Source organism: Trichomycterus rosablanca, chromosome 13 (genome assembly GCF_030014385.1).
Source record: "Trichomycterus rosablanca isolate fTriRos1 chromosome 13, fTriRos1.hap1, whole genome shotgun sequence".
Taxonomy (NCBI): domain Eukaryota; kingdom Metazoa; phylum Chordata; class Actinopteri; order Siluriformes; family Trichomycteridae; genus Trichomycterus; species Trichomycterus rosablanca.
In genome coordinates this window covers 11730532-11742772 of record NC_086000.1, presented here as the reverse complement: position 1 = coordinate 11742772, position 12241 = coordinate 11730532, and the positions used below count along the sequence as shown (strand labels likewise).

General features: G+C 40.1%; 1 protein-coding gene across 1 annotated transcript in view; it reads left to right on the top strand.

Moving 5' to 3' along the window:
• The first annotated feature begins 1829 nt into the window (after nt 1-1829).
• lin52 (lin-52 DREAM MuvB core complex component) overlaps nt 1830-12241 on the top strand; it is a 32145-nt gene continuing 21733 nt past the window's right edge. The window contains exons 1-5 of the mRNA XM_063007179.1: nt 1830-1910; nt 6099-6173; nt 6290-6327; nt 6422-6488; nt 6610-6693. Coding sequence (XP_062863249.1) covers nt 1892-1910; nt 6099-6173; nt 6290-6327; nt 6422-6488; nt 6610-6693 — 283 coding nt within the window. The 5' untranslated portion in view covers nt 1830-1891. The remainder of the gene's footprint in view (nt 1911-6098; nt 6174-6289; nt 6328-6421; nt 6489-6609; nt 6694-12241) is intronic.

The window sequence follows — 12241 nt, the reverse complement described above, 5'->3', positions numbered from 1 at the left end:
GTGGTGGTGTGTTAGTGTGTGCACCCCGTGGGCAGCGTACTGTGACCACTGATAAAGGTCTAGAAGATGACCAACTCAAACAGCAGCGATAGACGAGCGATCGTCTCTGACTTTACATCTACAAGGTGAACCAACTAGGTAGGAGTGTCTAATAGAGTGGACAGTGAGTGGACACAATATTTAAAAGCTCCAGTAACGCTGCTGTCTGATTCACTCATACCAGCACCATGTCATTGTCACTGCAGTGCTGAGAATGACCCACCACCTAAATAATACCTGCTCTGTGGTGGTCCTGGGAGAGTCCTGGCCATTGAAGAACAGCATTAAAAGGGGCTAACAAAGCATGCAGAGAAACATGGATTACAGTCAGTAATTGTAGGACTACAAAGTGCTCCTATATGGTAAGTGGATTTGATAAAATGGACAGTGTGTGTAGAAACAAGGAGGTGGTTTTAATGTTATGGCTGATCAGTGTAGATTATAAACAAAATTTTAAGGGTATCAAAAAAGTGTTTATCTTGATGGCGTTGATGGCTTCTATGTTATTCTGTTTTAGAGACGTTATTTTGTAGTATAGACCGTTTCAAATGAATATTCATGAGTCCAGGAAGTGACGTAGATGTTCCTAAGACACTTCCGCTTGGTGGTAAACAGTGCTCAAAACAATAGCGATTGAGCACAACTGCTTCGATTCTTTTGCGCTAGTTCAGGTGTGATTTATTTGACAGTATGTCTAAATTTAAGTTAGGACCATGTTGTTCGGTTGGCGGATGTTCCCTCAGGCTAGGTACAAACTTGCTTTATGGTGAACAGATTTCCAAAAGAACGCACAGTGAAACGCTTGGATTGCTGCTGTAAATAGAGACGGCTGGATACCCACCATCAACTCTTATAATAAATGTAATATATATTATTTCATAATAAAATATTGTGAACAAATGTACTCAGTTGAACGCTGTTCTCATGGTGTCTTGTCCCTGACGTTTAGCTTAAGTGTATTAAAATACGCAGGCGCTTAATATTTGTATTAATAGAACAGAATAAACTAACATAAGCCTTAAAAAGTTTACATTCCCCTTATAATACTGTGTAAAAGCCATAAACTTGTCACTATGTGGAATTATATTAACAGCTTAATTAGCTGTAATAATTAGCTTAGCTTAATTATTAAATGACACGCAGACCTGTAAAGAAACATGGTTCTACTTTTGTAATACAAAAAGTAAACATACTATTTATGAATTTATTGTGCTTACTGTAAAATATTTCATGTATTTCCAGTTAGGCTATACAAAATCATTTTAGCATTAGCTAACGTTCTAATTCAGATGAGAAGTAATTCACTGTGGTTTGTCATATTTTTATCATATTATAATGGCTCTTAGCTCAACAGACACAAAAGGGGAGATGACACAATAATTATTTTAATAATTAATTGTATGCGTCCAAACTGCGGTATGCTTTCACTGCCTCTCTGGTGTAAACACACTCCGTTTCAACAAGGTAGTGACACACGGCTGGGTATGTTACCTCAGGCAAACGTTTTATGTTAGCGGAAAAACACGGTCTTCTTAAATTCTCCTCAAAAGGGTCTGGTAAATATACTTGATGATCTATCATTAATTTCTGCTTATATCGCGTTTGTTCCGCGTTCGGGAGACTCGCAAAATACGAGCTCGTCATGTTGACTGCTGGATGGATGTTTAAAAATGGCGCTACCGGAAAAGCGAAAGGAACAGACATGCGCAGTAGCATTGTTATTGTTTACCTCATTGAAACGGTCTATAAACTACATTACCCAGAAGTCTTTCACTAGTAAACGACGGGGTGGGGCTTTAGTTCACCTCTACCGAGCGATTGGCTTTGGTACGTCATGTGAGTAGTTGTTAAGATGGCGTCTCCGAATGGAGGTAAAATTTAATTCCTCTCTAGTAACGAATGTTTGCTGTTTATTGTATAAATGTGATGTGAGGAATTTATTGTGCACAATGCTCTGTGTATGTGCATGTAGATTTATTTATTATTAAACAGTACTTTTCTTAGCTTTAAAGTAATAATACCTATAATTTACTGATGGTCAGCTGTTGTTTGTTTATCAGGTTGTGTCTCAAATTGCATAATACCAATTGTGTCGAGAACGCAGTGACTTAAATGTCTATGTACTAATTAAGCGCACTATTTAGTCTGCTAGTATGCGGTTTGAAACAGCCTTGACGCTCTGACTACACCGCTATAGTTAATAATAGTTAAATAATTACCTGTTTACCCAATATAAATCTATAAAACTTACCGTTTAAACATACCTTACCTTTAATTTTGTGGAATTTCCCCTTTTTCACCATAGATATAGCATTATGACTTGAGTAGTAGGTTCTTGAAATAGCTTGTATTTACATTTGCATTTAGCAGACGCTTTATCCAAAGCGACTTACAATTATGACCTAACACGATTTGAGCAAGTAAGGGTTAAGGGCCTTACTCAGGGGTCCAACAGTGACAACTTGGCAATGGTAGGCATGAACCGGCAACCTTCTGATTACTAGTTCAGCCAGAGAGCTAGCACTGCCCTGTAGTAAGAAAACATAACATTAGCTGGCTTTTAATAACAAAGATACTGCTAGTTACTTAAACTGCATAAAGGCATGCTGGTTTTCTACAGAACCAGCGGTAAAGTAAACCTAGAAGAGGAATATTGCTTTTTTAAAATGACATTTTAAAACTGCAGCATGTGATCACATTCCAGAGCGGTCCTGTAGATTTCAAAATTTTCTACTCTTAACATACCTGGTTAAGCTTCAGTTCTAATGATCAAGTTTGTTTATTAGGATTTTAGCATCATGGTTTACACTTTTGGTTACATTTACGACAGGAACGGTAGTTACTCATTACACAAGGTTATACCGAGCACAATCTCGGACAATTTAGTGTCTCCAATTCACCTCACTTGCATGTCTTTGGACTGTGGGTGGAAACCGGAGCTCCCGGAGGAAACCCATGCAAACTCCACACAGAAAAGACCTGGGCCACCCCACCTGGAGATCGAACCCAGGACCTTCTTGCTGTAAGGCGACAGTGCTATCGACTTAGCCACTGTGCTGCCCAATTAACAAGTCCTCAATATGTTAAATCAGGTGTTTGGAGAAGGGAAAGCATGGAAATTTGCAGTGTAATGGATCTCCAGCACTGTCAGTGAAAACTGACCTTTTCTAGAGAATTATGTGCTTTTGAAAGGAGCCATTTCTGTTTCAATATGTTCCTTTTGGTGCATGCTTTACCATCTGTTCCACAGTGTTACTCTTGGCTACAATATGTGCTTCCAGTAATGCTAATCCAATTTAACTGCCTGGGCTCTTTGTTGTTGTATATTGTGCTTTAACCCTTTAGACAATTTTAATAGAAGACAGGACTAGACTGCTGGCCAGCCAGTCTAGCACCTGCACTTTTTTCAAAACAGTGCTTGTGCCCTGAATAGAGGTCACCAAGATGACATTAAGTGATGCCCCAATCACGATTGTCATTTTCCTCATTGGCTTGTAAAACACACCATTAATTATATGCAAAAATTATTTTTGAAGTGGACTTGCCAGACCAGAGCACATATTTTCACTTTGCATCAGTTCATCTCAAATTTGGGTGACTCCAGAGAAGTCACTTCCATTCTTCGATGTTGTTAATTTGTGGCTTTTGCTTTGTGTAGTGGGGTTTTTAACTTACATTTGTATATTAAGCAATGAACTGGGTGTACTGACAAGAGTTTTCTGAGGTATTCCTGTGCCCATGTGGCTATGTCCATTACAAAAGTATGTTGATTTTTAATGCAGTGCTGTCACATCAAAGGTCACAGACATTGAAGTGCTCGGGTGGCGCAGTGGTAAAACATGCTAGCCCACCAGTGCTGAAATTTTAAGCTCTCAAGTTTGATTCTCAGATCTGCTATTAGCCGGCCAGGCATCTACACAGAAACACAATTGGCTGTGTAAGTGTAGGGAGAGGGACAATGGCGGGAAAAAGGGATCCTTGTTGCTGAGGCAGGTGTGGCCTCTGCTAACCGGGCAGGGTGTCTGCTTGGGGGGTGGTGATCACGGATGTCAGAGCATGGTTCTAGGCACGCAATACTGCGCTCTGTAAGCCCCCCCCCCTCCCTTCCCGGCAGGCCTTTGGTGTGTATGTCATGACAGCCGTGGCCCTTCTTAGAGAGATAGATACTTTATTATTAGTTAGGTCCTTGATTATCCAACAATAAAGAAGTGATCAAAAAAAATTATTTTTTACATGTTCAGTCATAGTAAAATGTTGTTTGTCATACACTTTGTGGCCAAAATTAGGTAGGACAGCATATGATTTGTTTCCTATAAGTTTAATTTAACACACCTGTTAACAATGGAAGGGTTGTTTTCATATTATTGGCCTTATAGTCTATATACTGTATGCACACATCATATACTGTCAGGAGTAGTAACTGCAGTTATGTTAGTATTGTGAAGATGACATTAATACCTTCTCCACAGAACCCACTTTCATCTGGACAAGGGATGCAGCGCTGTAAGAATCATGTTTTTTGACTTTTCCAGCGCCTTTAACACCATACAGCCTCTCTTACTTAAAGACAAGCTGACTGGAATGCAAGTGGACCCACACCTTGTAATCTGGATCACTGACTACCTCACTAACAGACCATAATATGTTAGACTGAAGGACTGTACATCAGAGTCAGTGGTCAGCAGCACAGGAGTACCACAGGGGACTGTACTTTCCCCCTTCCTCTTCACACTCTACACATCGGACTTCAGCTACAACTCTGAGACCTGCCACATGCAGAAGCTTTCAGATGACACAGCTATTGTGGGATGTGTCAGGGATGGCCAGGAAGAGGAGTACAGGAACCTGGTGAAAGACTTTGCTGTGTGGTGCAGGGTGAACCATTTGCAGCTAAATGCATCCAAGACAAAGGAGATGGTAGTGGACTTTCGTAGGTCAGGGCAACCCTCACAGCCAATGTCAATTGAGGGGAGTGATGTGGAGGTGGTCAAGACCTACAAATTCCTAGGGGTGCATCTGGATGACAAACTGGACTGGTCAGCTAACACAGACATCTTGTACAGGAAAGGACAGAGCCGGCTCTACTTCCTAAGAAGGCTGAGGTCCTTTAACATTTGCAAGAAACTTCTCCACATGTTTTATAAGTCTGTGGTTGCCAGTGTCCTTTTCTATGATGTGCTGTGCTGGGGTGGCAGTATTAAGAAGAAGGACGAAGCACAGTTGGACAAACTGATCATCTGTGCTGGGGCAGTGGTCGGCATTGAACTGGAATCTCTGGTGACTGTGGCTGAAAGAAGGACACTAAGCAAACTTCACTCCATCATGGACAATGTGAACCACCCCTTGCACACTGTTGTTGTAAAACAGAGGAGTATGTTCAGTGACAGACTGTTGTCACTGAGCTGCTCCACGGACAGATTAGAAAGGTCATTCGTCCCCAGAGCCATTAGGCTCTATAACTCCAGCATTCGTGGACAACGGTGATCACTAAGGACTGAGCGCATATACATGTATATATGTGTACCTAAGTATATTCATACAAATGCATATGTATGCTAATGTATATATAGTTATGGCTATATTGGCCCAATCCAATGTGCAATACTTGTCACTCATCACTTTATATTTAATATTTAATCTATATTTATTCTGGACCGTGTACTGTATACTTGGAACTGCACCTTTCTGCACTTTTAATTCCATTCCATTTGGTTATTTTGTCTATTTACACTCAATCCATCCTCATCATTAATAACTGCTCTGTAGCTGTGCAGTATATGTAAAATGCAGGTTACACTCAATCTGTCAAAAGTGTTTGTACATTCTCTAATTTATATTGTTGTAATTTTTTTCTTTATAGTGTGTATTTGATTTGATGTACATTGCTACTGGAACTCTAATTTCCTTCATAAAGTATCAATAAAGTATCTGTCTGTCTGTCTGTCTGTCTGTCTGTCTGTCTGTCTGTCTATCTATCTATCTAAAGCTAAAAATAATTATCTATTAGTAAAAAAACTTAAAAAGGTTACGGATTATGCAGTTTTTGTTCCTTTTCATAGGTGAGGAGTTTGAATCTTCCTTGCTGAGCTATGAAAAGCTTGATCGAGCTTCACCTGACCTCTGGCCAGAACAATGTAAGCTGTGCTTTTTATTACAAATGATCCATTTTCTGTTGGATTAAGACATGCTTGTGTAAATGCTCAAATAATATTGTTTGGGATTAAATATATTATTTTCTCTTTCTTAACAGTGCCAGGGGTTTCAGAATTTGCTGCTTCTTTCAAAAATGTAAGTAATGTACCCAATTGTTGGAATTATAACAACTAATATGGTTCAATTAATGGAAGATAATTTCTATTTTGTTTGCTTTTTTTTTTTTTAGCCAATCACAAACTCTCCACCCAAGTGGATGGCAGAATTGGAGTCAGAAGATATTGAAATGTTGAGAGGTCTGGAGCATTTTAGCAATTATATGTGCATACTATGAGTTTTACATTTACAGATAACATACAGATAATATTTTCATTTAAAATGTTATTCACTCATCTGCTTCATATTTTGCTTTCACAGAACTAGGAAGCTTGACCACAGCTAATCTGATGGAAAAGGTTAAAGGGCTCCAGAACTTGGCATATCAGCTGGGCTTGGAGGAGTGTAAGTACACTAAACAATTTTTTGAACCAACATAAACAAAAAAAACTGAAACAATGTTCCTACTTTTTACAAAAATATTTAAATTTTTAGACAGTTTTGCGAAAAGTTTGCTGGCATTTGCTGTTTGTTTGTTTATTAGGATTTTAATGTGATGTTTTACGCTTTGGTTACATTCATGACAGGAACGATAGTTGCTGGTTACGCAAGGTTCATCAGTTCACAAGGTTATATCGAACACAGTCATGGACAATTTAGTGTCTCCATTTCACCTCACTTGCATGTCTTTGGACTGCAGGAATTTGCTGTAATATCACATTACATAGATTATCTTGCTTCATAAAGACAAGGTGGCTTTGCCGTTGGTAATGAAGCTCCATTGTTGGTCATGATTTATAGTTCTCACGATGAGAATTGTTTTTATTCATTTATTCATTCTGTTTTACCAATGCTTTATCCTATTCAGGGTTGCGGTGGGTAAGATCCACTGAGTGAAAGGCATGAAACACCTCAGACGGGTCACCAGTCCATTATAGGGCAAACACATTCTCACACACACACACACACACACACACACACACACACACACTTACACCTAGGGCAATTTTACACTTTTTAGCTCCAATTAACCTAACTTACATGTCTTTGAACTGTGGGAGAAAACTGAAGCCCCTGAAAGAAACCCACGCAGACACAAGGAGAACATGAAAACTTCACACAAAGTACCCAGACTGCTCCACCTGGGACTTGAACCCAGGACCTTCTTTCTATGCGACAACAGTGCTACCCACTGTGCCCCATAATGGCCACCATGGACAAAGAATGAGGATAAACTGTTCATCTAAAAACATAACAAGCCAGGATGTAAATTGTAAATTGAGTGTAAAATGACGGGAGTTAAGCTAATCTGTACCAGCAAGTCATGCTAAGAATAAAAACACACACAGATAATAAGAAGATTGCAAAAGAAGCGATTGGTATCAGTCCCTTATTCCAGATGTCGTTTGTGCCTAGCAAGCCAAGACAAACGCTGAACATATTCTAATTTACTGTTACTTCAAAAGCTACCTGACACTAGCCTTGCTGCTAGCTCTTTATGTAGGAAAGCTTAATATGTGTAGCTTTGTTTGCAAAATAAGTAAACCATTAGAAAAATGGCATTCAATACATTTCATACGTTTACATTTACAGTATACAGTGTATCACAAAAGTGAGTACACCCCTCACATTTCTGCAGATATTTAAGTATATCTTTTCATGGGACAACACTGACAAAATGACACTTTGACACAATGAAAAGTAGTCTGTGTGCAGCTTATATAACAGTGTAAATTTATTCTTCCCTCAAAATAACTCAATATACAGCCATTAATGTCTAAACCACCGGCAACAAAAGTGAGTACACCCCTAAGAGACTACACCCCTAAATGTCCAAATTGAGCACTGCTTGTCATTTTCCCTGCAAAATGTCATGTGATTTGTTAGTGTTACTAGGTCTCAGGTGTGCATAGGGAGCAGGTGTGTTCAATTTAGTAGTACAGCTCTCACACTCTCTCATACTGGTCACTGAAAGTTCCAACATGGCACCTCATGGCAAAGAACTCTCTGAGGATCTTAAAAGACGAATTGTTGCGCTACATGAAGATGGCCAAGGCTACAAGAAGATTGCCAACACCCTGAAACTGAGCTGCAGCACAGTGGCCAAGATCATCCAGCGTTTTAAAAGAGCAGGGTCCACTCAGAACAGACCTCGCGTTGGTCGTCCAAAGAAGCTGAGTGCACGTGCTCAGCGTCACATCCAACTGCTGTCTTTGAAAGATAGGCGCAGGAGTGCTGTCAGCATTGCTGCAGAGATTGAAAAGGTGGGGGGTCAGCCTGTCAGTGCTCAGACCATACGCCGCACACTACATCAAATTGGTCTGCATGGCTGTCACCCCAGAAGGAAGCCTCTTCTGAAGTCTCTACTCAAGAAAGCCCGCAAACAGTTTGCTGAAGACATGTCAACAAAGGACATGGATTACTGGAACCAGGTCCTATGGTCTGATGAGACCAAGATTAATTTGTTTGGTTCAGATGGTCTCAAGCATGTGGCGGCAATCAGGTGAGGAGTACAAAGATAAGTGTGTCATGCCTACAGTCAAGCATGGTGGTGGGAATGCCATGGTCTGGGGCTGCATGAGTGCAGCAGGTGTTGGGGAGTTACATTTCATTGAGGGACACATGAACTCCAATATGTACTGTGAAATACTGAGCAGAGTATGATCCCCTCCCTCCGGAAACTGGGTCGCAGGGCAGTGTTCCAGCATGATAATGACCCCAAACACACCTCTAAGACGACCACTGCTTTATTGAAGAGGCTGAGGGTAAAGGTGATGGACTGGCCAAGCATGTCTCCAGACCTAAACCCAATAGAACATCTTTGGGGCATCCTCAAGCGGAAGGTGGAGGAGCGCAAAGTCTCGAATATCCGCCAGCTCCGTGATGTCGTCATGGAGGAGTGGAAAAGCATTCCAGTGGCAACCTGTGAAGCTCTGGTAAACTCCATGCCCAGGAGAGTTAAGGCAGTTCTGGGAAATAATGGTGGCCACACAAAATATTGACACTTCAGGAACTTTCACTAAGGGGTGTACTCACTTTTGTTGCCGGTGGTTTAGACATTAATGGCTGTATATTGAGTTATTTTGAGGGAAGAATAAATTTACACTGTTATATAAGCTGCACACAGACTACTTTTCATTGTGTCAAAGTGTCATTTTGTCAGTGTTGTCCCATGAAAAGATATACTTAAATATCTGCAGAAATGTGAGGGGTGTACTCACTTTTGTGATACACTGTATGTGTAATAAAATTGCCGCTCTTTGGTGCAGTTGTTATGTTTTTCCTCTAGATGGAGCTGTTAGTCCTAAAGTAGCAATTCACATTTTGTACAAAACGACAAGCTGTTGAGCAATGGCGATAGTTCCAAATAGCATTTTTAATCTATATTTTATATACCAAACAGCAATCTGTTTTAGCTACAGTTTGATGCAGCTGTGCTTATACACTAATTGTACTCTTACAATACAAGTTTAGCTTTATCATAATTAAAAATACCTGAATTTAGGGATGCATATATTGTCAGTGTATTTAAACTTGTAGCATCCACTCAAAATATAAACAGCACAGAGCTTCATATCAATGTCATACTTGATTATTTACTAAAAAACAAAACAATGTAATGATCATGGCATTAAGGTGAACAGTAAGATGAAAATAAACACTGCAGTCAGAATGTAGATTTTATAAAGTCTGTAGCAAACAGTTCATTTCTACTGCTAAACATGCTAATCAAAATGAATGGAGATCCAGTCGCCCTATTCAAGCTTGTAATGACAGCATTTGTTTAATTATTATAAGATGTTCTGCCTCTTATAAAAGGTGTTCTACCTTCATATGGGGTTATAATGCAAAATATCCACATTTTTGTAAACAAAACAAAAAAAAACAGCTTAACGTGCGGTAAGAGGGCGGCACGGTGGCTCAGTGGGTAGCACTGTCGTCTCACAGCAAGAAGGTCCTGGGTTCGTTCCCCAGGTGATACCGGGTCCTTTCTGTGTGGAGTTTGCATGTTTTCCCCGTGTCTGCATGGGTTTCCTCCGGGAGCTCCAGTTTCCTCCTGGAGGAAAAAATTGTCCATGACTGTGTTTTATATAACCTTGTGAACTGAAGAACCTTGTGTAATGAGTAACTGCCATTCCTGTCATGAATGTAACCAAAGTGTAAAACGTGACGTTAAAATTCCAATAAACAAACATGCAGTAAGAATCCAAACTTAACGTCCGTTTTTCCCAAAAACGAGCTGGACCGCACAGTCATCTGACAACAGCATGTGTTTCCACTGTCTTTCAGAGCTTTGAGATGAGCTCGGGCCCCAGAAACTGAGGTTTTTCTGCATAGAACTGATGTACGGCTTTCTTTTTTAGTTTTAGGTTTACATTATAACTAGGTTTATAATTATAAGAAGGTTCAGATGCTAGCCCACCACTGCTAAGATCTCAAGCTCTTAGGTTTGAATCTCAGCTTTGCTGTCGGCCAGACGGGCATCTACATGCACGATTGGCTTTGTCTGTTGTTTGTTTGTTTGTTTATTAGGGTTTTAACGTCATGTTTTACACTTTGGTTACATTTATGACAAGAACGGTAGTTACTCACCACACAAGGTGACAATTTAGTATCTCTAATTTACCTCACTTGCATGTCTTTGGACTGTGGGAGAAAACCGGAGCACCCGGAGTAAACCCACGCATACACGGGGAGAACATGCAAACTCCACACAGAAAGGACCCGGACTGCCCCACCTGGGGACCGAACCCAGGACCTTCTTGCTGTAAGGCGACTGTGCTGCCCTCTTTGTCTGTTGAAAGGACCAAAGAGGTTACTCATTGCTTCTGCAATTGCTTCCTTTGCTGGCTGGTTGATGATGCCTGCACAGAATTGGTGAATAACAGATTGCTGTGTATGACACTCTCATCTGCGATACTGCTCTTTGTGTAAATCTGTCTCATGCAGGTGAAAAGAAGAGTTGGCTACTGCACACTATAGAGTGGACGTGTTGGGTATGGGACCTGCAGCAAAAGACAAAAGATTGGATACAGGGATAATTAGATACAGCTAGATTAGGAAAAAAGGGAAATGTGCAGAAATAGAAATTAAGAGAATTCAGTGCAGCCTTTTTAATGTAACGTACATGTACACTGTAGCTGTTAACGGTTACTTTCAGATAGTAATGTAAGCTAGCTTATGCATAGAGGTTACAACAGGTGTGCTACTACTGTGCATTAACAGGTGTCTAAAGGCTATTTTACTGCATCCACAATAATACATGATTAGGTCATCATCTAGGAGTGTAATTAGTATATGATAAGAAATTGGGGGTTTTTGTAGATGCATCACAACATGCATTAAGTGAGAAAGCTGTTTAAAGGCGAGAATATTTCTGTATAGCATGTATTCAGTTTTCCAGTTGCACCAGTTAACAAAATTGATCATGAGGTGATATGTTGAAAATACTACTCGTTTAACTGAGCACTGTTCATTTCCTTTGGTTTCATAAATGAATTTATGATCCTGTCTATTCTACATTTTGGAATCATATTGGGCTTAACCAGCTGTCGGTAGAGTTTAGAGCTCAGCGCTGACAAAGTAAGAGAGTGCAGAGAGCGCAGAGAGCTATGCCACCATGTACAATAAACGCTAATTCGTAAAATTCCATCAAAAGCCCGAGGATCAGCTGGGTATTATGTAAAATTTCATTTGTCATGGCTGTGTCATTTTGGTGAATAATGTTATTAAAATGATAATAAGCCAGTCGTGCATTTGTGATTGCTCAGGCTTAGAACTACTTGAAGCTTTTTGGTAACGTGCTTTTATGTGGATGGCTCAGCTAGCATTGATGGTCTAAGCAGAGACAGTGAACTGTTAATGGGATGGTGCTGTACTTTTAGGAGCCGTAACCTACAGTGAAAAAATTCAATGTCTTGTGCCTGGTAACAAGCCTTAATATATTCTTCCG